The 22,356-nt window shown below is 39.6% G+C and overlaps 1 protein-coding gene across 2 annotated transcripts in view; it reads left to right on the top strand.

The window, feature by feature from the left end:
• The first annotated feature begins 18,678 nt into the window (after nucleotides 1-18,678).
• The window catches only part of PRR16 (proline rich 16), a 110,432-nt gene continuing 106,754 nt past the window's right edge, over nucleotides 18,679-22,356 (top strand). The window contains exon 1 of one of the 2 annotated variants that reach the window (XM_070736323.1): nucleotides 18,679-19,348. In XM_070736323.1, coding sequence (XP_070592424.1) covers nucleotides 19,166-19,348 — 183 coding nt within the window. In that variant the 5' untranslated portion in view covers nucleotides 18,679-19,165. The remainder of the gene's footprint in view (nucleotides 19,349-22,356) is intronic. The other variant, XM_070736325.1, reaches the window with a different exon arrangement.

Below are 22,356 nucleotides of genomic sequence, written 5' to 3'. Positions count from 1 at the left end.
CACCCACCCGCCCTTCCCTATTTTGCAGTGTGCCTGGTGGGTCGCCCTCGGGGGCCGAATGGGAATTTTTTGCAGCCTCGCCCATTAGGCTGGGCTGTTTTTTCGCCCATTCCACACTGGGGAGATGGACGTGTGGTTAGGGGGTGCTTGCATTTAATAGGTTAATTGGCTTACCTTTGGTCATTTGGGTAGGCAGGTTAGGGGCGGAAATCTGGGTGGTGGTTCAGCAACTGCGCGTTCTCCCTTGGGCGTCTTTGGGGATGATTGACAGGTTCTCTCCAAGCTCATGGTGGGGTGCTACCTGCGCACTTGGGGGGAACCTGTCTTTGGGTCCCGCTATTGAAGTCCCAGGGTAGGGGTGAGCCGGCGGGACCCCCCTCATGCGAGTGCATGGCAGGGTCTCAGGTGAGGGAGAGGTCCCTCACCTGGACCAGCATCGAGCTACGCCCTTAGTTGCCCAGGAATGTTGACCTTTTACGTCATTTCCGCCCCGGAAGTGTTTGTTTGACCCTGCAGGTCCACTGTTTCCGGGTCATAGTTGAATATGTTGATTTATGCAAATTTATGCTAATTCATGCTAATTTAATTAATAAATTATGCAAATTTATTTTAATAAAAATGACCCAAGTTTAAATCCAGCTCTGGTGTCCGTGTCGTTACTCCGTCTCTTCTGCAAAAGTGCCATTTTGTTTGCTTCCACGCATGCACGGAAGCAAAAAACCCAGAATCATGCTGGTTGTGCGTGCATGGTGCGTGCACAGCCGGTGGCAATGGAGCGAGGCTATGTGCTTCATTTCCACCACTGGAATGGCGTTAAAATATCTCTGTATGTTTTCTAATGTATATATGTCCAAAATGTGTTGTGGGTTCCAGACAGATGAGCTGCATTCAAAGATTGGTCTGGTGAAAGTTTTATATGTGTTGTTAGTGTTAGTAAGTGTGATATTACTGGAGAAGAAGCTACATGGGATTATGTTAACAACTCTTGAATCCTTGTTTGGCAATGTTGTTGCAGTGGCACTTAGGTCAGTGAAGGGCTGCAAAAAATTTTACTACCACACTGTGGATGTGGCTTATTTTGTAGGTGTGGTTTGCCAGCCATGTGACCAGGTGGGAGTGGCTTGATGATCATGCTACCGGGGGGATGGCTTAAAGGTCATGTGACTGGCTTACAGGTGGCCAACTTGACGTCACTCACGTCAAGGGTTTGGGTTAGGGTTAGGATGTCTAGCCTCTTTTCGCCTCAAAGAGATACAATTTCCCTATCTATTTACTATTACTGAACATCCAAAATATACTATTTAATTTTATATATACATGCCATAGGTGTACATACATATTATATACAGACACACAAAAATATACATTATCTACTATATAAACGGTATGTGTATGTACACAAACACATGTACATACAGCTGTACTAAAATTATACACATTCAACATAATTTAATTGCGATAGGAAAAACATACCCAGAGCCTAGAAGAGAAAAAAAGAAAAAAATTAGAAAATTTTCCCCCTCGGTTCTGCGTACCTGACCAAAATTTTTCTACTGGTTCTGCGTACCTGACCGTATCCCTAGGAGCCCATCACTGATTTAAGTTATTTGATATGAGTATACCACGGTCTTTTGCAGAGTGAAGGTTATCTGTTTCTGTTTTAATTTTACAATTTTCTTTTTTGGGGGATTGTTAAATTTTGTTATTGTTGTGTATTTTGATATTTATATTTGGTAATTTTATAAAAATAAATAATAATTGGGACCAAAGGTGATAGAGTATTTTTTTTTAAATAAAAAGTATTATTTATTAAAATATAAACACACATTGAAAAACATTGGACACTGTGACTATTCTGTAACTTATTTCATATTATAATTATTCCATATTACCTACAAATATTGTTATTATATACATTTCAGCATTTATAGATCTTACACAGGTATCCCTCTTATTCTTTTATTTTGACTGATCCTCTTTCTCTTTCTATCTCTGTTATTTAATTTGTTTGGCTATTTTTAGGTTTTTTAAGAAAGAAAGAAAGAAAGAGAGAGAGAGAGAGAGAGAGAGAGATAAAGAAAGAAAGAAAGAAAGAATGAATGAATGAATGAAAGGAAGGAAAGAAAGAAAGAAAGAAAGAAAGAAAATATTAAAGAATATTGAAGTTTTTCAATAGCCATGAGAATAAACCAATAGATCATAAAACAAATTAACCTAGAATTTTCATTTGTAACAGAAATCACTAGGCTCAGTATCATATGTTGGACACATTATGTGAACTCCACTAAAAAGTCTTTATGGCTGGGAAAATTTGAAGGAAAGAGAAGCATTAGCAAAGTGGATGGATTTAATTACAACAACAAAGAAGGAACCAAGAAGACCTAAAAGACTATGTTGAAGAGAGATCAAACATACTGAAACCATCTATGAAAGAATTATGTAACTTCATGGCACCTAATTAACCAGTCATATACAATTTTAATGAGCATATGTGAAGCATGATGTAATTCGCAAAGTCACCTTTGTGGCCATACATTGCATCTCTGACGTCAAAATGACACAAACAGATTCATATATTTATTTACTCATTTTAAGGCCAGTTAAACAGAATAGAATAAGTTTTTATAAGTTTCCAATGACTATTGGGAAATATATTTTAGAGTACATTGCCTTTTCACTTTACTTTCTCATTGTCGAAATTTGGTGGCTGAAACCATGCCATTACACCAGTTTCCAGTAAGTATGACAAATGTCTCTAATTAAGTCAATTTAAAATAACAGCTTTATGCAAAACATATGTGAAACCAAATGTGTTTTTAAATTAATTTTCTATTGCTCTTTTGTGCAAATGAGAATTTCAATCAGTGCAAATATGATTCAAGAAAATTAAAATGCTTAAGGCTTGCTACTTTTAACAAAATAAACAATATAGATGCGTAAGACAGGAACAGCAATAAAATGTGCTATTAATTTACAGTCACAACTATTTTAATACTTTAGAACTAATTTTGAAATAGGAGGTTAGCCAGTTAATATATAAACCTTTCATTCCATTTCTCGAAAATGAAAAGTTCAAAATGGTGATGATGCTTCCTTAATATAGTTTTCATATTATGAAGCTTTCACGACTTCATAGATGTTTTAAATGTTCTTTGCAAGCACTTATGAAGCAAATATCTTTACATTTATGTTTTTTCAAAAAAATCCTTAAGAAAAGTACCATTGCATCTTTCCTCTATTTTTTGACCTCATTCTAAATTTGAATTGGATTCATCTGACATTTGCACATACAAATAAAGTTTACAAGTGAAACTATAGATAATACTTATAATTGAAAAAATATACTATAGGTAATCTTAATAGATCTTAAGAAGAGAAGGAGACTGATGGAGTTTTCTGATGGATCAATTTTAAGCCTAGACCCTTGTTGGTTGATCATGGCAAATTTGAGAGGGAACATCTCTTAATGATCCTGGAGTTTATTGGTCTGACGCCCTTCCTGATGGATACACAGAGTTCACACTTTGTGTCCAGAGAGAGAAATATCTACTGCTACCTAGGGTTGAACTCACAGCTTCCTGATTGTGAGGCAAGAGCTCTACCTCTAGATCACCATGCCACTCAGGGACCATAAAGACCATAAACAACTATAAACCTGGAACATCTTATTTAGTAACTGTATAAAATGTATAACTCTTCTCTTCACTTAAGATATTTATATTTAAATGGCTATATCGGCAAAAAATGATGGATTGTGTAAGAGAGATACAAAATTGTAGGAGAATTGGAACAATTCTCCCCACAAAATCAGTTTCTAGTGAGGTCATGAGGAATGGAGAGTTTTGTGGAGTCTAGTCACACTATAGAATCCGAAGTCTTCTGAATGTTGGTAGTTTCCATGATGCTATATACAGGGTTGGTGAACCATTTCAGCACCAAGTGCCAAAACGGGAGGATGTGTGCATGTGCAGAGAAGCACCAGAAACCAGAAGAGCAGTTCCCCATGCACATGCAGGAAGCTGAGCTTCCAGTTTCTGGCATTCACATGTGCACCCATCACCTGGTCTTCCAGTTTCTGGTGTGCATGTGCATGCGAAGACCGGCTGGTCGCGTGCATGTGCATGCCAGAAACCAGAAACTGGAACTTCAGTTTCCTAACATGCACATATATGCTGAGAAGCTGATGTTCCAGTTTCTGGCACACTTGTGCAAGTGAGGACCAAATGACCAGTGTGCATGTATGCGCTGGAACCCAGAAGAGTAATGGGCAACAGCTGGCATGCCTGGTGTGGCTGCCATATGAATAAAATAGAATAGAATAGAATTTTATTGGCCAAGTGTGATTGGACACACAAGGAATTTGTCTTGGTGCATATGCTCTCAGCGTACATAAAATAAAATATACATTTGTCAAGAATCATGTGGTACAACACTTAATGATTGTCATAGGGGTCAAATAAGCAATGAAGAAGCAATATTAATAAAAATCTTAGGATATAAGCAACAAGTTACAGTTGTACAGTCAACATGGGAGGAAATGGGTGAAAGGAATGATGAGAAAAACTAGTAGAATAGAAGTGCAGATTTAGTAGAAAGTCTGACAGTGTTGAGGGAATTATTTGTTTAGTAGAGTGATGGTGTTCGGAAAAAAAACTGTTCTTGTGTCTAGTTGTCTTGGTGTGCAGTGCTCTGTAGCGACGTTTTGAGGGTAGGAGTTGAAACAATTTCTGTCCAGGATGTGAGGGGTCAATAAATATTTTCCCCGCCCTTTTTTTGACTCGTGCAGTATACAGGTCCTCAATGGAAGGCAGGTTGGCAGCAATTGCTTTTTCTGCAGTTCTTATTATCCTCTGAAGTCTGTGTCGGTCCTGTTGGGTTGCAGCACCAAACCAGACAGTTATAGAGGTGCAGATGACAGACTCAATGATTCCTCTGTAGAACTGTATCAGCAGCTCTTTGGGCAGTTTGAGCTTCCTGAGCTGGCGCAGAAAGAACATTCTTTGTGTGCTTTTTTGATGATGTTTTTGATGTTAGGTGACCATTTTAGGTCTTGAGATATGATAGAACCTAGAAATTTGAAGGTCTCTACTGTTGATACTGTGTTGTCTAGTATTGTGAGAGGTGGAAGGGTTTCTCTTAAAGTCTACCACCATTGCTACGGTTTTGAGTGTGTTCAGTTCTAGATTGTTCCGGTCATGTTAGGATAGGATTTAATATCTGGACTTCTAACATAAATGTCTTATATACTTTTATTCCATTAGCCAGAATAGGACTGAACGTAAAAACCACATAAGGAAAAGTCTGCATTTCTGGTGAACTCTGCTTGAGGAAGTGACTGGCCATAAAGCGGTTCATGGCAGCCCTCCTTGAATAACAAGAATGTGTCAGCAGGATGAGAACTGTGTGATAAAAGGGTGCATATTTACATTTCCTGGGATAAACAGGACGAAGGCAGCAGTAAAAGACCTTGCTTTAAGGTAAACAGGAGATAGCCATTCTAACAACAAAGGTCCCAGGAAATTGGCCATGAGAGACATTTGTTCAGTAGAAACTAGTTACGTGCCATATGTAGATAGGAAGGGCTCGGAAGTTGTGTCATATCTTAGAGTTATGTTATGGGATGTTTGTATACCACTTGACATATATGTATAACCTTACCCAATTTGCATATTCCCCCCAATAAAAGGAAGTGCACAGCCCAAAACTGTGTCATTTCACCCGGAGAGAAATATGTCCAAGTTTTCTTTCTAGGATTCGCGTTCGTGAGTGACCCCACGCGTCTGGGTCACCCTGAGTCCTTCTGAAGACCTCGATCCCCTCAGAGACTTTGCGGCATCGTAGCCTGGAAAGATGGTTCTGTGTGCCACTTCCAGCACACGTGTCATAGGTTTACCATCACGACTATATATTATACTATATGGATAGCATGACCAAAGACTGACAAAGACAGCAATCCAATTATTTCTAATGGGCAACAGATCTATTTGTTTTGTTTATTTAAAAAACTTTATATCTAATACATAAAAATAAATTAAATAAATCTAACGTGACTTACAAACTAAAACACATTAAAAAGCATAACAATCATCACAAAAACTCTTGGCCCATCCAAATCATTATACACACATGCATCCACAAAGAAATTTATTGTACTCCAGTCTCGCTCCACTGTAACATTTGTAGCAAAAGTTAGGCCTTCAATGCTTTTCAGAAGCCTGATGGGGAGGAGAGCCAGTGACAGGCCCAAAGTCAATATGTGAAGTCAAAGACTGGCCTGACACAGTTTTGATAGTAAGAAAGGAACAGGGCGGAGTGAGAGAGTGAGAGATTTATACCACGCAGCACACATTCCTTTACACAGAATCCAATAGTAAACTGAACACAGGAAGGAATTAGAAATCCCTGCATCGGATTTGTCCTCATGATTGCACTTGTGGGTGTGGGGATGGGAGATCAGCTTTTGACCTGGATATAATCTAAAGGGACCTTAAATTGGAATTAAGCATGCAGAATCCAAATTGGCTTTGTTAATAAATCGGACCCTATGCTAAAAGAAAATAAGACGTGGAAGTTGATTTATTCTCTCAGATGCTATTTGGTTCTCCAGCCAATTTAGTATTGTGGTTATGATATCTGGTAAGAAACTGTGAGACTGTGAATCTAGTCCCATTTAAGGATTCCTGGAGGCACAGTGTTTAGACTTGCAAACTAACTATGTCCACAATATGTAATACAATCCTAGATGGCTCGATGTTGATTCAGCCTTCCATCCTTCTGAGATCAGTAAAATGAGAATCCAAATTGATAGGGGCAAAATGCTGACATTGTAAATCAGTCGGGATGCTGTAAAGCACTATGGTGTGGTATATAAGCCTAAGTGCTATTGCTATAAAGTCAGCTTCAACCAATCACTGGCTTTCTCAGCCTTAAGAAGTAGGCAATGGAAAATTAATGCCAAGAAAAGAGTAGGAATTAGTCCAGATAGCTGATAGGAGTTAACAGTGATTCTAAGGCACTAAAAGGGACTTGGAGCATAACAACCGAATCGAACCTAGTGGAATGAATAGATATCATTAGGGAGAGTGCTGGAAATAGATTTTGTACCTGTGCTTAGCTGCTAACCATCAAACTGATAGTTTTTTCTCCCTTTCCTCCATGATAATATTGCTAAAGGACATTTCTTTTTTGAAATGCCAAGAAATAAAGGAAGCAAGAGATGAACATAAGACAAAAAGCCAGGCTAAATTTCTATTTTTTCCCCTATAAAACAATTAAATACACATGTGCATGCTTGTAAAAAGTACTCTTTGGAACTTGTATGTTTGTTTTCAAAGAATAATAGGAAACTTATAAAAAAAAGTATGAACAAATACATTGAGGTTTTAAAGGAAGAGAAATATAGTATAAGTCCTTCAGTACTATATAACATAACCAATTGTTAAGGAGTAAGTCCAGCTTCCTGCAATGTCTGCTTACATTTTGTTCAGAAAAATCAGCCTTTCGTTTTTCGATATGGATGTTCTGTGAATTATCCATGTTTCAATGCCTCTTGAAAAAATATGTCTTTCATTTTATATTTAGGCTAGACATTTAGCTGTTATTTTGTATAAATCTTCATGCAGTGAAATACTGCATAAGCTCAAAATTCCAGCGTTTTATATGCATTATCCACATAATGGTTTGACTAGCAAATATCATAAAGCACATCTTGAGTTTATTCTAAGTATGCAGCCCACATTCCTTCTGTTGAGATTGATAATTAGCTTGAGCAGAACTCAAAAGGCAAATGCTATGAATGGAAATGAAGAATTAAGCAATTACTTCAGACTCAATCCAGAATATGCTAACTACTTTGTTGGTGGGACCACAATGATTACTGCTTTAAGTGAGTGGGACAATTGATTCCAGGGACTCAATTCTTCTATCTCCAGAACACATTATGAACACTCAGAAGGCTACATTTCCTTTAGCAGGAATTTGCAAGTTTGTAATTTTAGAGGCAGTAATTCTTGAGCAGTTAGAAGGGCATAGATCTGTGATGGCAACTTATGGCACAGGTGGCCCACAGCATCTTCTCTATGGGCATGCAAGCCATTGTCCTGGTTCAGAACTGCCGTACATTCCATGGGCCTCCCTCTGGCCAACTGGTAATAGGGTTTCTGCTACGCATGCGTGGGGTAGAGCATGTGCAGGGGATCATGCATGCATGCATGGGGTGAGTCGCACATGGGGGTTGCATGAGCATGTGTGTGGGTGGGGCACTTCCAGGGGGTCATGCGTGCATGCAGGTTTTGTATGTGTGAGTCGGATACGCGGGGCTAGAACTGATAATCTCCTGGTTTGTAGCCTGTATTTTTTCCACTAGACCAAAATGGCTCTCTCTAACTCAGTGTTTCTCAATTATTTTCTGTTACGCCCCCCTTAGAAGAAATAAGCATTTCACGCACCTCCCAACTCTCCGCTGGGACGATTGTTTGCAATATTCGGCACGTTTTCACTGAAAAAAACCAAGCGGTTTGTCAGAGTGATTGGGTGTAATGTGTTTAAGTGACGCCTTAATTTATTTGGCTTCATGCTGTCCGCTGCCAACATTTTTAGACACAGTCAACAGTCCGGTCTTTCCTCGTCTCTCACCGCAGTCACATTGAAGCCAATGCTTCATCATATTTCCTCATCTTAACTTTCGAGAGACTTACGTTTGTCTCATTGTCTCCGTCTCTTTCCTCCTTTCTTTTCATCCCTGTTTAAATATTTTTCCATAAAGGTTATATGCACTTCATATCTCCTATTTTGTGCTGTGTGCTATTGTGCAGTGCAAAAAATACCTGCTTCCTGCAGCAAAAAAAGCACATTGTCCAGGGTCACGTGCTCCCCTGGCATCACTCCGTGACCCGCCACCAGGGGGCCCTGCTCCATTATTATCTAACCAAATAAGCATAGTCTTAAAATGTGAAAAAAGATGTAGCTGTTTTGAGGAGTTAGGTCAAGAAATGGAGGTGCTTTAAGAAGATATAATACAAACTGAAAAAAATAGTCCAATTTAACAAATAGCATTAATGAGGCCTGGTGTATTTCTGAATATTTTCTGAAGCATGTATAGTACTAATGAAAATATGATTATGAATCTTAAGATTTGAAACTTGCTAATCAACAGGAAATATATTTAGTTCAGTCCACCGATTTAGTATCTTTATTTTTTAGTTCACATACATATTTTGATGAGAATTTCTTCAACATATTGGAACAAACCCAAATTAATTGTAATCCAACTAAATGTCACTATTGCTTACATGTTATTTCTACAATAGTAAAGAAATACAGTAGAGGGCAAATACACATTAAAAAGTTTAAATAGATTAACAATCATTTTTACAATTATGAGGCAAACCAAACATAAAAATAATGCATTGTAAATTATTTTTCAGAATAAGTATAGCTTTAGATAACTAAAAGTTGTTTTTCATATTTAGCTGTCTTTTTAGTAAATTTGAAAATAATTCTACATTATAATTTTGTTGAATAATCAAGGAAAGTTTTATAATCGTTCCAAACTCTATGTAAATATAGATTGTGGTATCTCAGGATGTACTGGTTTTAGCAGCCCAGACAAACAAACAAATTGAACTAGGAATCTATATAAAGCTTTGACAAGCTTTGAGTCTGCGAGGAAATGGATGACATATAAATGTAATGAAATAAATAAATAAGTAAGTAAATAAATAAGTAAGTTGTGGCAAATAGAAATGTTCTTTGAAATGCCAACAACTTCAATTGCAATAACTTGGTTTTTACTTGAAATAAGGTATGTGTGGGGGACATTCAGGTTAATTTATAACATGAAAGTCCCACAAGCATTCAAAGCTAATTGTGGAGTATTTATATAATTTATCCAAGCTGATTACACTCAGTTATGTATGCAGTCAATTAAAATGAATTGAGCTTGGAAAACTGGATGCATGTGTGCAACTTTACAATTTATTCAATGATACTCCATAGTATATAATAGCCAGTGAAGGGCTACAAAATTTGTTACTACCACACTGTGAGCATGGCTTATTTTGTGGGTGTGGCTTGCAGGCCATGTGACCTGGTGGAGTGGCTTGACGATCATGCGACCAGGGGGTGGCTTAAAGTACATGTGACTGGCTTAAAGGTGATCAACTTGACATCACTCATGTCAAGGATTTGGGTTCTCCTCGCCTCAAAGAGATACAGTTTCCCTATCCGTTTACTGAATTGGATTACTGAACATCCAAATACACTGTTTAATTCTACGTATATATGCCCTATGTGTACATACATATTACACACAGGCACACAAAAATATACATTATCTACTATATAAACTGTATGTGTATGTACACACGCATAGCTCTTCTAAAATTATACACATTAAATCTCATTTACTGCTATAGGAAAAACATACCCAGAGCCCAGAAGAGAAAAAAAGAAAAAAAATTCAAAATTTTTCTACCGGTTCTGCGTACCTGATCAAAATTTTTCTACCGGTACTACGTACCTGACCGTTCACATAGGAGCCCATCACTGATAATAGCCCAATATGAGTCAAGAACTGCACCTTGGATTAAGTTAGGTAACAAGACTCAGCAAGTGTCTAAAGGAAATTCTGAATAAAGCGCTCCATGAAGTTGCTTATGAGAATACAAGTAGTCCTCAACTTATGACTACAATGGAGCACAACATTTCTGTTACTAAGCAAGACAGTTGTGAGTTTTGCTCCATTTTATGACCCTTTTTGTTAAGCAAATCACTGCAGTTAAGTTAGTCACATGGCTGTTAAGTGAATCTAGCTTCTCCATTGACTTTGCTTCTCAGAAGGTCACAAAAGGTGACCACATGAACTGAGGATGCTATAGATATCATAAATATAAGCCAGTTGCCAAGTGTTTGAATTTTGATCACATGACCAAGGAGATGCTGCAGTGGTCTTAAATGTGAACAATGGTCATAATTTTTTTTTAGTGCTGTTGCAACTTTGGAAGGTCACTAAATGAATTGTTGTAGGTCAAGGACTATTTGTATCTTTAGCTGACAGTTCATAAATTTCCAGAGCCCTGCAGCTTTGATATCAGATTGTTATAGATATGTTGCTTCTTGTTCAATTCAGTTACTTCTGACTCTTCATGGCCGTATGGACAATAATTTCAGCAGTTTGTCTATAAATAACTGTTTTTTTAAAAATTCTTCTAAGCTCATGCTTGTGTCATCAGAGATAACATCTAGCCATTTTGTCTTCTGTCTGACTTTTTCAATTTCCTTCAATTTTTTTAAGCATTAAGGTCTTCTCCAGTGACTCTTGCCGTCACATTATATGTATCCCAAATATATTATATTATAAAGTTTTATTAAGTTTCCAGTAGGTAGTCTGTTTACTTCATGTAATAGTGAATTATTTGTTGTTCTTGTAATTAAAGGTATTCACAATACATGTAATCTTCTTCAGTGTCACAATTCGGTGTATCCGTTTTTATTCCTTCAGCCTTTCTAATGGGCTAACTTTCACACCTGTACATAATGACCAGAACTAAAATATGACCTTTACAAAGGTAATTTATGTATGTAGTTAGAATTATATAGCTGAACTTAAATGTCATAGCCCAGTGATGGCGAACCTATGACACGAGTGCCACAGGTGGCACGCGGAGCCATATCTGCTGGCACGTGAGCTGTTTATTTATTTTATTTATTCGATTTTTATGCCGCCCTTCTCCTTAGACTCAGTGCGGCTTACAACATGTTAGCAATAGCACTTTTTAAACAGAGCTAGGTTATTGCCCCCACAATCCGGGTCCTCATTTTACCCACCTTGGAAGGATGTAGATTGAGTCAACCTTGAGCCGGTGATGAGATTTGAACCGCTGACCTTCAGATCTACAGTGAGCTTCAGTGGCCTGCAGTACAGCACTCTACCTGCTGCGCCACCCCGGCTGTTGCCCTAGCTCAGCTCCAATGTGCATGTGTGTGCCGGCCAGCTGATTTTTGAATTGCACAGAGGCTCTGGGAGAGCATTTTTGGCTTTCCGAGAGCGTCCAGGGGGATGGGGGAGAGCATTTTTACCAGGGAAGCCTTTGGAGCCTGGGGATGGTGAAACACAAGCCTACTGGGCCCACCAGAAGTTGGGAAACAGTCCGTTTCCAGCCTCCAGAGTGTCTCCAGGGGGCAGGGGAAGCTGTTTTCATCCTCCCCAGGCATTGAATTATGGGTGTAGGCACATGTGCATGCTTTTTCAGCACCCATGGAAAAAAAGGTTCACCATCACTGTCATGGCCTTTCTGACAAGTAACAGATATCTATGTTTTTTTCATGGATTTATTCTCTATTCATGGATTTTTGAGAATCAGTAAGTTCTATCATCTTTAGATCCATCTTTGACTAAACTGCTGCACTGTTTTCATTATACTGCCTTAGGTTAGCTATCTTCAAAAAGATAGGTGGCATTTAGATAGCATTTAAGTAAGTGTGTAGCTTAATTATACTAAACAATTCTGGGAATATATGTGAAAAAATAATGACAATGGGTAATTTGCTTCATTATTCTGACATTTTAAGGGTAGAAATGTGTGTAACTCCTGTCAAAGAGCTGAAAACAATGTTCTGGACCAAACAGCCTGTGATAAAATAGTAGGCTAGTTGAAGTATATATAAACATTAGAAGACATTATGGAAATTTAGAAGATCCTTTTTTAAATTGCCATCGATTGATGATTGGATTTTTGAATATTATTTATGTATTTATGTATTCATTCATTCATTTTATCTATCTATCTATCTATCTATCTATCTATCTATCTATCTATCTATCTATCTATCTATCTATCTACCTATCTACCTATCTACCTATCTACCTACCTATTTATTTTTTTATTTGATTTTTTATGCCGCACTTCTCCTTAGAAACATAGAAACATAGAAGATTGACGGCAGAAAAAGACCTCATGGTCTATCTAGTCTGCTCTTATACTATTTCTTGTATTTTATCTTAGGATGGATATATGTTTATCCCAGGCATGTTTAAATTCAGTTACTGTGGATTTACCAACCATGTCTGCTGAAAGTTTGTTCCAAGCATCTACTACTTGGAACAAACTTCCAGCAGATGTGGTTGGCATATGGCAATCACAATTTGTAGAAATTATTAACTTTATGAATGTAAGGATTTAATGAACTTACATTTCTGCTCATATACTAGTTAATTATGTAAAGAGTAGTATACAATACCCTACAGAAGTAGATGGACATGAATAATTGTTTTTAATAGTTAATAGTTGATAATATCTCACTATCTCACACACCCAGCATATTTTTATGTCTGAAAAGCATGAATGTTTTCATAACAATTATAGACCTGTAGGGAGGTGATCTCGCTGTGGCAGTGGATCCAGGAAAGCTCACTGGTTTACTGAGGAGCTCCAGGAGATGAAATGCCAAAAGAGACATCTAGATCAGTGTTTCCCAACCTTGGCAACTTGAAGATATTTGGACTTCAACTCCCAGAATTCCCCAGCCAGAGAATGCTGGCTGGGGAATTCTGGGAGTTGGAGTCCAGATATCTTCAAGTTGCCAAGGTTGGGAACCACTGATCTAGAGAGACGCTGGAGGTCTGGAACACTACTAAGAGCCTTTATTAGGTCTTATTTAGTGATGATACAGGTGGCAAAATGTTCACATTTTTCCACACTTATTGCATCCACTGACTCACGCCCAGCCACTCTTTTTAGGGTGACTCGTTCTCTTCTTCAGGTAGAGGGAACGGAGGAGCCCTTGCAGGGCAGAGCTGACGTATTGGAACAGTTTCTGTCGGATAAGTCACTCTGATTGGGCAATGCAGACAGAGGTGACACAGGCAGATTTTAGTCCTATTGTGTGGGATGAATTTGAGTCCATGACACCTGAGGACATGAACAAGGCTATGGGAGCAATGAGTTCCTCCATTGTTTGCTGGACCCATGCCCCTCCTGGCTGGTTTAGTCCAGCAAGGAGGTGTCACGAGGCTGGCTCCAAGTTTTGGTCAACACCTCCGTGAGGGAGGGGTTTGTCCTACAACCATTAAAGGGGGCAGTTATGAGGCCTTCCATGGATGTAGCAGAACTAATGAACTTTCATCCAGTCTCAAACTTTCCCTTTGTGGGAAAGGTTGTAGAAAAAGTGGTGGTACTCCAGCTCCTATGGTTGTTGGATGAAACGGATTATCAATCAGTTTCAAGCCTGGCTACAGCATGTAACCTGCTTTGGTTTCTCTGATGGATGATTTCTGGTGAGCCTGAGATGGGGGGGGGGTCATTCCTCTATCTCCGTGCTAATATGGTTGCGTGACATCACACCTTATGCTCCCATTACTTATTAGAGTTCCAAACCCAATTACTGTCTGCAGATGGGGTGATATTCTATTTGCATGAGTCTGAATGGAGAGCAGAGATGTAGAATAGAATAGAATAGAATTTTATTGGCCAAGTGTGATTGGACACACAAGGAATTTGTCTTGGTGCAAATGTAGCTTTCATTGCTTCAGTCATTACACTTTATTTCCACCTCTGGTTAAATGGCTTGCAGTGGCACATCATCAAACCCAAATATGATAATTGCTCAAGCAAAGTTTTCACCTCTGCACTTCTTTAACTGATAATTTTTCTTATACAGTAGACACGACTTATCAGTTCCTTCAGTACCCCTGAGTTTAAGCTCCAACTTATTTTTAGTCATGAATGACCTGCATATTTGGCACTGGCACAATTGCTTTAGGTCTGTGAAAAGCTTTCTCGAAGAGACTGAACCTGATTTAACAAAGTCAGTTGATCATTTGTTCTTTTGGCAGGTTTCTTTGGATAAAATGGGAAAAAATATTAAAGAATAGGTGGTCTGCTGGTGGTCTCCTTTGCAATGTATGACTGCAGGCATCTATTCTTTTGTACAGCTATTTCTCAGTCAAAGGACATTGTGGGCTGAAGATTTCAAGGTTAGCAAAATATATTAGCGTAAGTCCTCTCTGGCTACTAGCATCTCCAGTCATCACGCTGTGCAGGCCCCACAGCATGGAGAAAAGGGTGCTACCTTAAGGGAGTTCCCCAGTCTCTACATGTTATCTTTATTAAATTAATGTAATATATTGAGATTCCAGTCTCAGTCTGATTCAGTGCTAATTCAGTCAAATCTACCTTTATAATTTCTGCTTGCCTTATCCTAGTCATTTTATCAGGAAGTAGAGATGGATATGGGTTTCATGCAGCCTATCAGCTTTTCCATCAAGTCGTGTACTCTTGGGCAAAATTTTGAATTTCTCAATTTACAAAATCACAAGCTCTCCCATTGCTAACTAAAGAGATCAGGCATGCACATAAAGAGATCAGGCATGCACAGTGAAGGGCTACCAAAATTTTTACTACCACACTGTGGGCGTGGCTTATGCATTTTCTTTCAACATCTTTCAGTGTAAATTGGTCTCTCTAGGTGGGAACTCAATTTTCACTAACCCACTGCATTCTCCCCATCCGGATAGTAGCCCACATCTGGGCATGCACATGGTAAGAGCCATGAAGTGTTGCATGTGGCTCAAGACTTGTGAGGTGACTTGTTTCCCAAAGGATGTTATTGCCAAAATAATTTCAGAAAACTACTGGGATGGGTCAGGATCAGAGGTGGGTTTCAGCAGGTTCTGATCAGTTTTGGACAACCAGTAGAGGAAATTTTGAGTAGCTTGGTGAACCAGTAAATACCACCTTTACTGGCTCCAGATATAGAATCACAGAACATATCTCTGCTACTTGCACTTTATCTAGCAATTCAAGAACGCCAGTCTTGTAGTGTTCTTGAGTGCATTAGCTCTTGCTACAAGTTGGACAGCTTGCTTCTTTCTCTTCTTTCAGTATGGCTGCTAGCCCTTTAGTGTGCTTTCATTAACTGAATTAAATAAAATCTAGATGCACAGCTTCCAACTCAAGGACCACTACTTTTTTTTTTTTTAGCAGACTTGAGATATTTTTAAGTGCCTGCTGTCTCAGCTTTTGCTTGGACAGCAACAGCAGCAAAAACAATTACTTGTACATGAGGATTTCCCAGAGTGGTGGGTGTATGAGAGGATGCTTGAAAATATGATGTTGAGCCATGGTAGAAGAGATAAAGTCCTCTCTTCCTAATTCAGGCAACTGAGCAGATGACTGAAATCTCTGTTGCTGCTATACTTTACTCATCTAAGATTTATTTGTTGACTGTACAATGCTCTTTCTCCTTTCTAAGTTACTCATCAGTCTTTGCTCAGCATGCTCACTTCTATGCCTTCTAAAGCATCTCTAGAATTCATGGTGGCATTAATGTCAAGCTCAGCCTTTTTAAGTTGATCTGAACGTGCAGCAACCTTTACTTTATCTGGTCTTTTCTTTTTATTAGTTTTTTTCCTTATTCATCTCATATATTTTATGTAATTATGCTCAATTGTTATAAATGATTATTTTTTAGTTGCTGATTTGAGTTCTGAAAGGTTTTTAAAATTATGCAATACTTAAATATGTCAAACAAATTGTGAATGTCTTTGTGAGATTAACTTGTAAATGTAACTATAGATGGATATGATTACGCGGTTCTCCCTGAACCTTCTGTGCTTAGATAAAGATATCCGACAGATTGCCTTGAGTTAAAAAAAACCCAACACGTTGACTAATTTTAGAACGTGAAAGCAAAGCAGAATGAGTGTAAAGATATTTAAATAAATGACATTATTGATGAGTGCAAACATATGAAATAACTTGAAAATAAGAAATATACAGAAACTATGATAAATTAAGAACCAAAATATAACATTTTAAATTTTCAGCAGAATAACGGAAGTAGATTTTTCTGTGAATATTACTACCGACCATTGTAAGGATGGTCTCCACAAGCTATCTATAATAAAACAACCAAAACAACAAAACTTTGATTTTATCATTAATATTTTAATGTTTTTCACTCCTCAGAAATTATTGTATGTTGCTTTGGATTACTCAACCATATAGAATTTTTTTACTAGAAAGTAGTGGGTTTACTAGAAACTTAGGTAAAGTTTAAAAGCACTTATGACAAATCTCTTGAGTAAACCATATATCCTGTTAGAGACTATATGAGGAAATAAATTACGATTAGATTGTCACAATCTAATGATTTTGCATAATCCTTGCCTATGTATTAGAGTGCTGAAAAAAAAAGGCAGTTATCATTTGTTAATACAGTTTTGTAACCCTGAAGCCTTCAGTTTTTGGGTCTCAGTTCTTAAGGCAGGTGCATTTTTTCATCGTTTGGGCCACTTGTTGCAATTAGTCCCTAAAATATTTCTGACTTGCTTCTGTAGGATTCAATAACCACTTCAGGTGTTTCTTTTTTTTTTTATACAAAAAGTTTTATTATATACATACAAAAACAAACATAAACAAAACATTATAAAAACATTGGATGATGTGTAGCAGTCCCCTTTCTTATTTTCTATAATGATATTTCTATATTATCATCATTTAATATTTCTAATACTATACTGTATACATTTTCTTTTACACAGGTCTTACATCGGTATCTTTAGGGTGTTTGTCTTAAAGCCGTACTATTGACAATTCACACACTATCTGGAGTTCAACTTAATAGCTTAACATGGTTTTTAATCAACAATTTGATGTGCAATCGGTTATATTATATAAGTTTCGTTTTGGTTTTCTATTAACAATACAGTTGGTTTCCCAGTGAGTCTGTTATTCGGTTTGATCCGTGTTCACCTGCCTTATTGGACCAGAAAGTCCCTACAATTTTTTTTTAATACAATCTCTTATGAAACCCGAAAGCCGACCGAACGGTTGCTAGCCTGTCCAGTTTGTCTTTCTTATTTATTACGGCCCGTTCCTATGAAATCATTTCACAAATGTTATATGCCAAGAGGTTCCTTCCTTTCCTCTCTCTCCCTCTCGCTGCAATAAAGGTAATTGAATCCTAGTAGCTGTTATGTCATAATTTAGTATCAACACACTCCTCCTCTGTTCAGCAGAAATCAAGCATCGTCACAAAGGTCTCCTTCGAGAAGTTAGGCGCATTTCTTTCCCTCGCCAAAAGGCACCGCGTGGCACGCGCCTGGAACACGCCGCCATCCGCCGCCCCTTTCAGAGAACGCTTCTTTAAAGCAGAAAGGGAAAAGAAACGGCGACGTGGGTTAAAAGCAGTACATTCGTCCCGAGTAATCAAAGCCAACAAATCTGGTCGTCAATTTCGCTTCTTGATTGACAGGGGAAGCTCCCCCCTCACCCCCTGAATAAACAGAACCGACGCGACGCCAGGGCTGCTCCGAAGTGTCTGCCGCCGTTAGTACCCAAGCGCGCTTTCTGACGGAATTGGGGACTGCGCCCTGCCAAGCAAATGGGGAATCATTTCGGGAAGGGGTGGGTGGGATGGGGGTGGGAGAAGAAGCGAGTCTTGTGTGGAAAAAATTATCCCCGCCTTCTTTGGCTCTTACGCACTTACACCTCTTTCCCGCCGCAGTCACTAGAGAAAATAAACATTTTCCTGACGCCTTTCCCGAGTCTGGGCCAAACCATCCCGGGGGAGGGGCATTTCTAGCGGTTTTTTTCCTTATTTTTTTTAAGTTCAGGGCGGGGATAAAGTTTGCCAAAAGCGACTCTCCTCCCCTTTTCAGATTCTCCTTCACCCGGTCCGAAGGATTGGAGCGAGTTGTGAGTTTTAACGCACCATGTGGCGGGGGCTTTGAGAATAACCACGCGGGCCGCCGGCACTCGCTCGCTCGCCCGCCTTCTTTCCGAAGCCCTGGGCGAGCGAAGCGCCCTGCGTGTCTGCATGTCTGTGTGAGGGGTGGAGGGGTGGCGGTGGTAGAGAGGGTGGAGGGAGACCAGCGCAGGCGCAACGCCCGCCCGTCTGCTCTCCTTCCTGCAGCCGGGGCTCCCTTCGCTCAGTTGCAGTTTGATGGCAGTGCCGGCGCGCGCCGGGAGCGCAACGCCCCGGGGACCGGAGCCCAAGATGTGCAGGAAGAGCGGAGGCAGCAGCGGCTGCAGCAGCAGCAGCAGCTCCGGAGCTCGAAAGAGGCACGGGGACCGGCAGCGTCGTCCATCGCTCGTGGCGAGTCCGCTCTCCTGACTTGCCTCGCCGTCCTTTCCCCCACCCCTCCCGGCGCTCCCCCCAAAGAATGTCAGCCAAGTCTAAGGGGACCACATCCTCGTCCTCCGCCACCTCTTCGTCCGTGTCCTCTCCCGCCGAAGGGGTGCCGCCAGCTCCCAAAGCCAAGGTGAAGGAACAGATCAAGATAATCGTGGACGATTTGGAATTAGTCCTGGGGGACCTGAAGGACGTGGCCAAGGAGCTCAAGGAGGTGAGAGAACCGCCAGCTTGGGTGGCGTGGCTAGGAAATAAAAGGCAAAGCCACCCAAACTCTGGTCTAGCATCGCCTGGGCTAAGCCCGGTCTTCTCTCCCCGCTTTCCGCAGCCCGGACTGCCCCAACTCCTGGGGAAACTGGCCGAAGCAGGAGTGGACCGGACTGCGCCAGACTTGTTACACTTTTCTGGCCGCCAGAAATCAACTAGTGTCTCCCCTCTTTGGGAGCGAGTGTGTGTATGTACGTGTGGACGAGCCCGCCCCGCCCCTGCCTTTTGGCTTTGGCTTTTGGCGGGTTGGCGAGCTCTGAGGGTGCTCGCTTGGCTTCCTCTCACAAACTGGCGGCTCTCTTGGTTTCGAGGCTCCGGAGAGGATGGGGTCGAGACGCGGCGGCGCAGGCTTTTGGCTTGCTTTGGGGGATGACTAAGAGCAGAGGAAGGAGTACCTCCTCCGAGTTCGGGAAGGGGGGGCTTGAGACTGACGGGGCGGGGGAGCAATGGATGCTTTCCCCATTGCTATCCACTCGTAAGTTGCCGGCGGTGGGAGGGGGGGGGGGCACGGCGGGCGGACGAACCGCAGCAGCAGCAGCGAGAGTTGCTATTCTCCGTCTCTTCATGTTAAACCGTGTGTGGGCATCTCTCTCTCTCTGCCGCCCCCCTCGCGTAACTTGGGTGTTAGGTTTAGTCACTGCAATTCTCTGGCTACGGAGACACTTCCTTGCCTGACAGCCGGCGACGCCGCCACCGAAATGCCTTGGCTTTTTTTTTTTCCTGAGGGTGGTTACTTGTAATTTCACTTCTTGCGCTTTGTGGATGTTATTTTAAGAGGTCGGGGGAGGTCGCAGCTTGGAGCTGGACAAACTTATTAGATTTCCTGTCTTTAGCAGAGCGGGGATATATTCCCACAGGCAGGTTAGGATCAAAGCAAGTAATCTAAATCTGAGAGATTATGCGGAATTTAGGTGGGCCTGCTTGGATGCCAGATTCTATTCCGAGGACTCAAATTGTGTTCTGTGGGTGTGTTTCTGTGTGGGTGTGGGTGGGTGGGTGGGGGAAACGTCAAAGGCAATCTGCCTGCAAAGATTTGGGAATAAGAATAACATTCCTCAGTTCCCAGCCAAAGTCCATTCCCCAACTACTCACTTTAAAAACACATCCATACTTCCTCTTCCAGCTTTTCTCACCCCCCCCCCCCCAAACTTCAGGCTGTTGGCTCCATATGATCTAGATCTAGAATTTGGCAGTACACTCTTGGGTCCTTTTAAAATGTCTTTTTCCAGTTTTTGGACCTCTTGTGTTGCTTTGATGGTTAATAGGATATGATAGATTATGGAGTTTGCAGTGCAATAGAAGCAAGAAAAGTAGTAGATCTAGTTATGTAGCAACTGGCACTTTTTCTTACAAATTACTGTATATTCAAACATATGTAAGTCTATTTGGGTATTTAAAAGGTATCAGCAGATGTATTTTTATTTATCCAAACTTGTACATTCTGATCAAATTAATGCTATGAGAAAGAATGATGACCTATCTTACCTTTCACTTTGTTTAATATTATGTTCTTAATGTTTAAGACATTATGTTACCTGAATTGGATAGGACTAAATGACAAGAGGGAATTAGAATCAGATGCAGACATAACTTAAGGCTTCATTAGGAAAGATCTATAATTTGTCTCAGGAATTAAACCCACTTAGTCTGATATACAACTACTTGAATATAAAGCTCCTTGAATTAAATACTATACATCTTTGCCCAGGTAAGCAGACGGATGATATATATCATCAAGGAAGGTTTTTAAAATAGCTAAATACATAGAGATTCGCTCGTTGTAAATGTACGGGGGAGTGGCAGTTGGAAATGTATAAATATCATTTAATACTTTGAAAATGAAATCCTAAATGAAAATGGAAAATCTGAATTGTAAAGTTGAATCACAGAATAAATGTTATATATCTGCTGGTCTTAGATGTCTTGGGAACCAATGTAATATAACCTTTAGCCAGGCAAATGTCAACTCCTTTAGTTTAATTTGCAGAGAGAATTACAGTGGAAATGTTCTGTAGTAGCAAATATTACAGTTCAAATAATGCAACTCATCTCCTTTTCAGAACTTCTCTATTTTTTCAGTTGTTTAGTTTTAACTGGTTATTTTATTTTGCTGATGAAGCTGGTAGATAAATGTTTGGATTTTGTGCTGGATATTGATTGCAGGCACTTATGTATTTTTTAATAACCCTTTATGTTATACAACTCATTTCCTCTGTTTTCAAATTTGTAAGTGATCTTGTCTCTAAATAATTTTAGAAACACTTTTTAGTTTGAAGAGCTTTCAATTATCCAGGAATAACTGAAATGTTAACCCTTCCTTTACCCTGTTGGATATTTTTCTTTGGCAAAATGTTTTGTTATCCTAATGAGAAATCTCCCTGCATATTTTAAATGAATGTGGATGTTAATCATCTTCATGTGAGCAGTTTGAGTAATAATTTTATCTTTTAATATTTAAATTTAATCACTAATTCTGCTGGTATATGCATTTTAGCGTTTGGCAACCAACCCTTATTTTCTATCACCTTAATGTGTTTTATGGTTTCCAAGGGCTTTTTTTCTGGAAACTAAGCAGGATTTCTGTGAGTAGAGGTCACATGATATTTACTATGACTTGGATCTACAGTATTATCGTTGGCTGCTTCACTAAATCCAGTTGCAATAAATATTGCCTTTAGTGTTTGCTGCCAGACACTGTTTGCCTCTAATTGTGATGGTTTTTGTAGAAAGCTGTAGAGTAAAAATGTATCAGAAAAATATAAGCATGGAATTATAATAATAGACATCTAAAACAATATGTAATCATGTAATGATTATTGCAGGAAAATATATGACCATATTCATTATCATATAAATTTTGCCTTGTCTTAGATACCCAAGATTTCTTTGAAATTGCAGAATGCCAAGTTTGTTCATTAACTTATGTTGCAAAGCTTGTTGAATGCTAAGCAAACA

This window comes from Erythrolamprus reginae, chromosome 2 (genome assembly GCF_031021105.1).
Source record: "Erythrolamprus reginae isolate rEryReg1 chromosome 2, rEryReg1.hap1, whole genome shotgun sequence".
In the NCBI taxonomy this organism is placed as follows: domain Eukaryota; kingdom Metazoa; phylum Chordata; class Lepidosauria; order Squamata; family Dipsadidae; genus Erythrolamprus; species Erythrolamprus reginae.
This window is presented reverse-complemented; position numbering and strand designations above follow the sequence as displayed.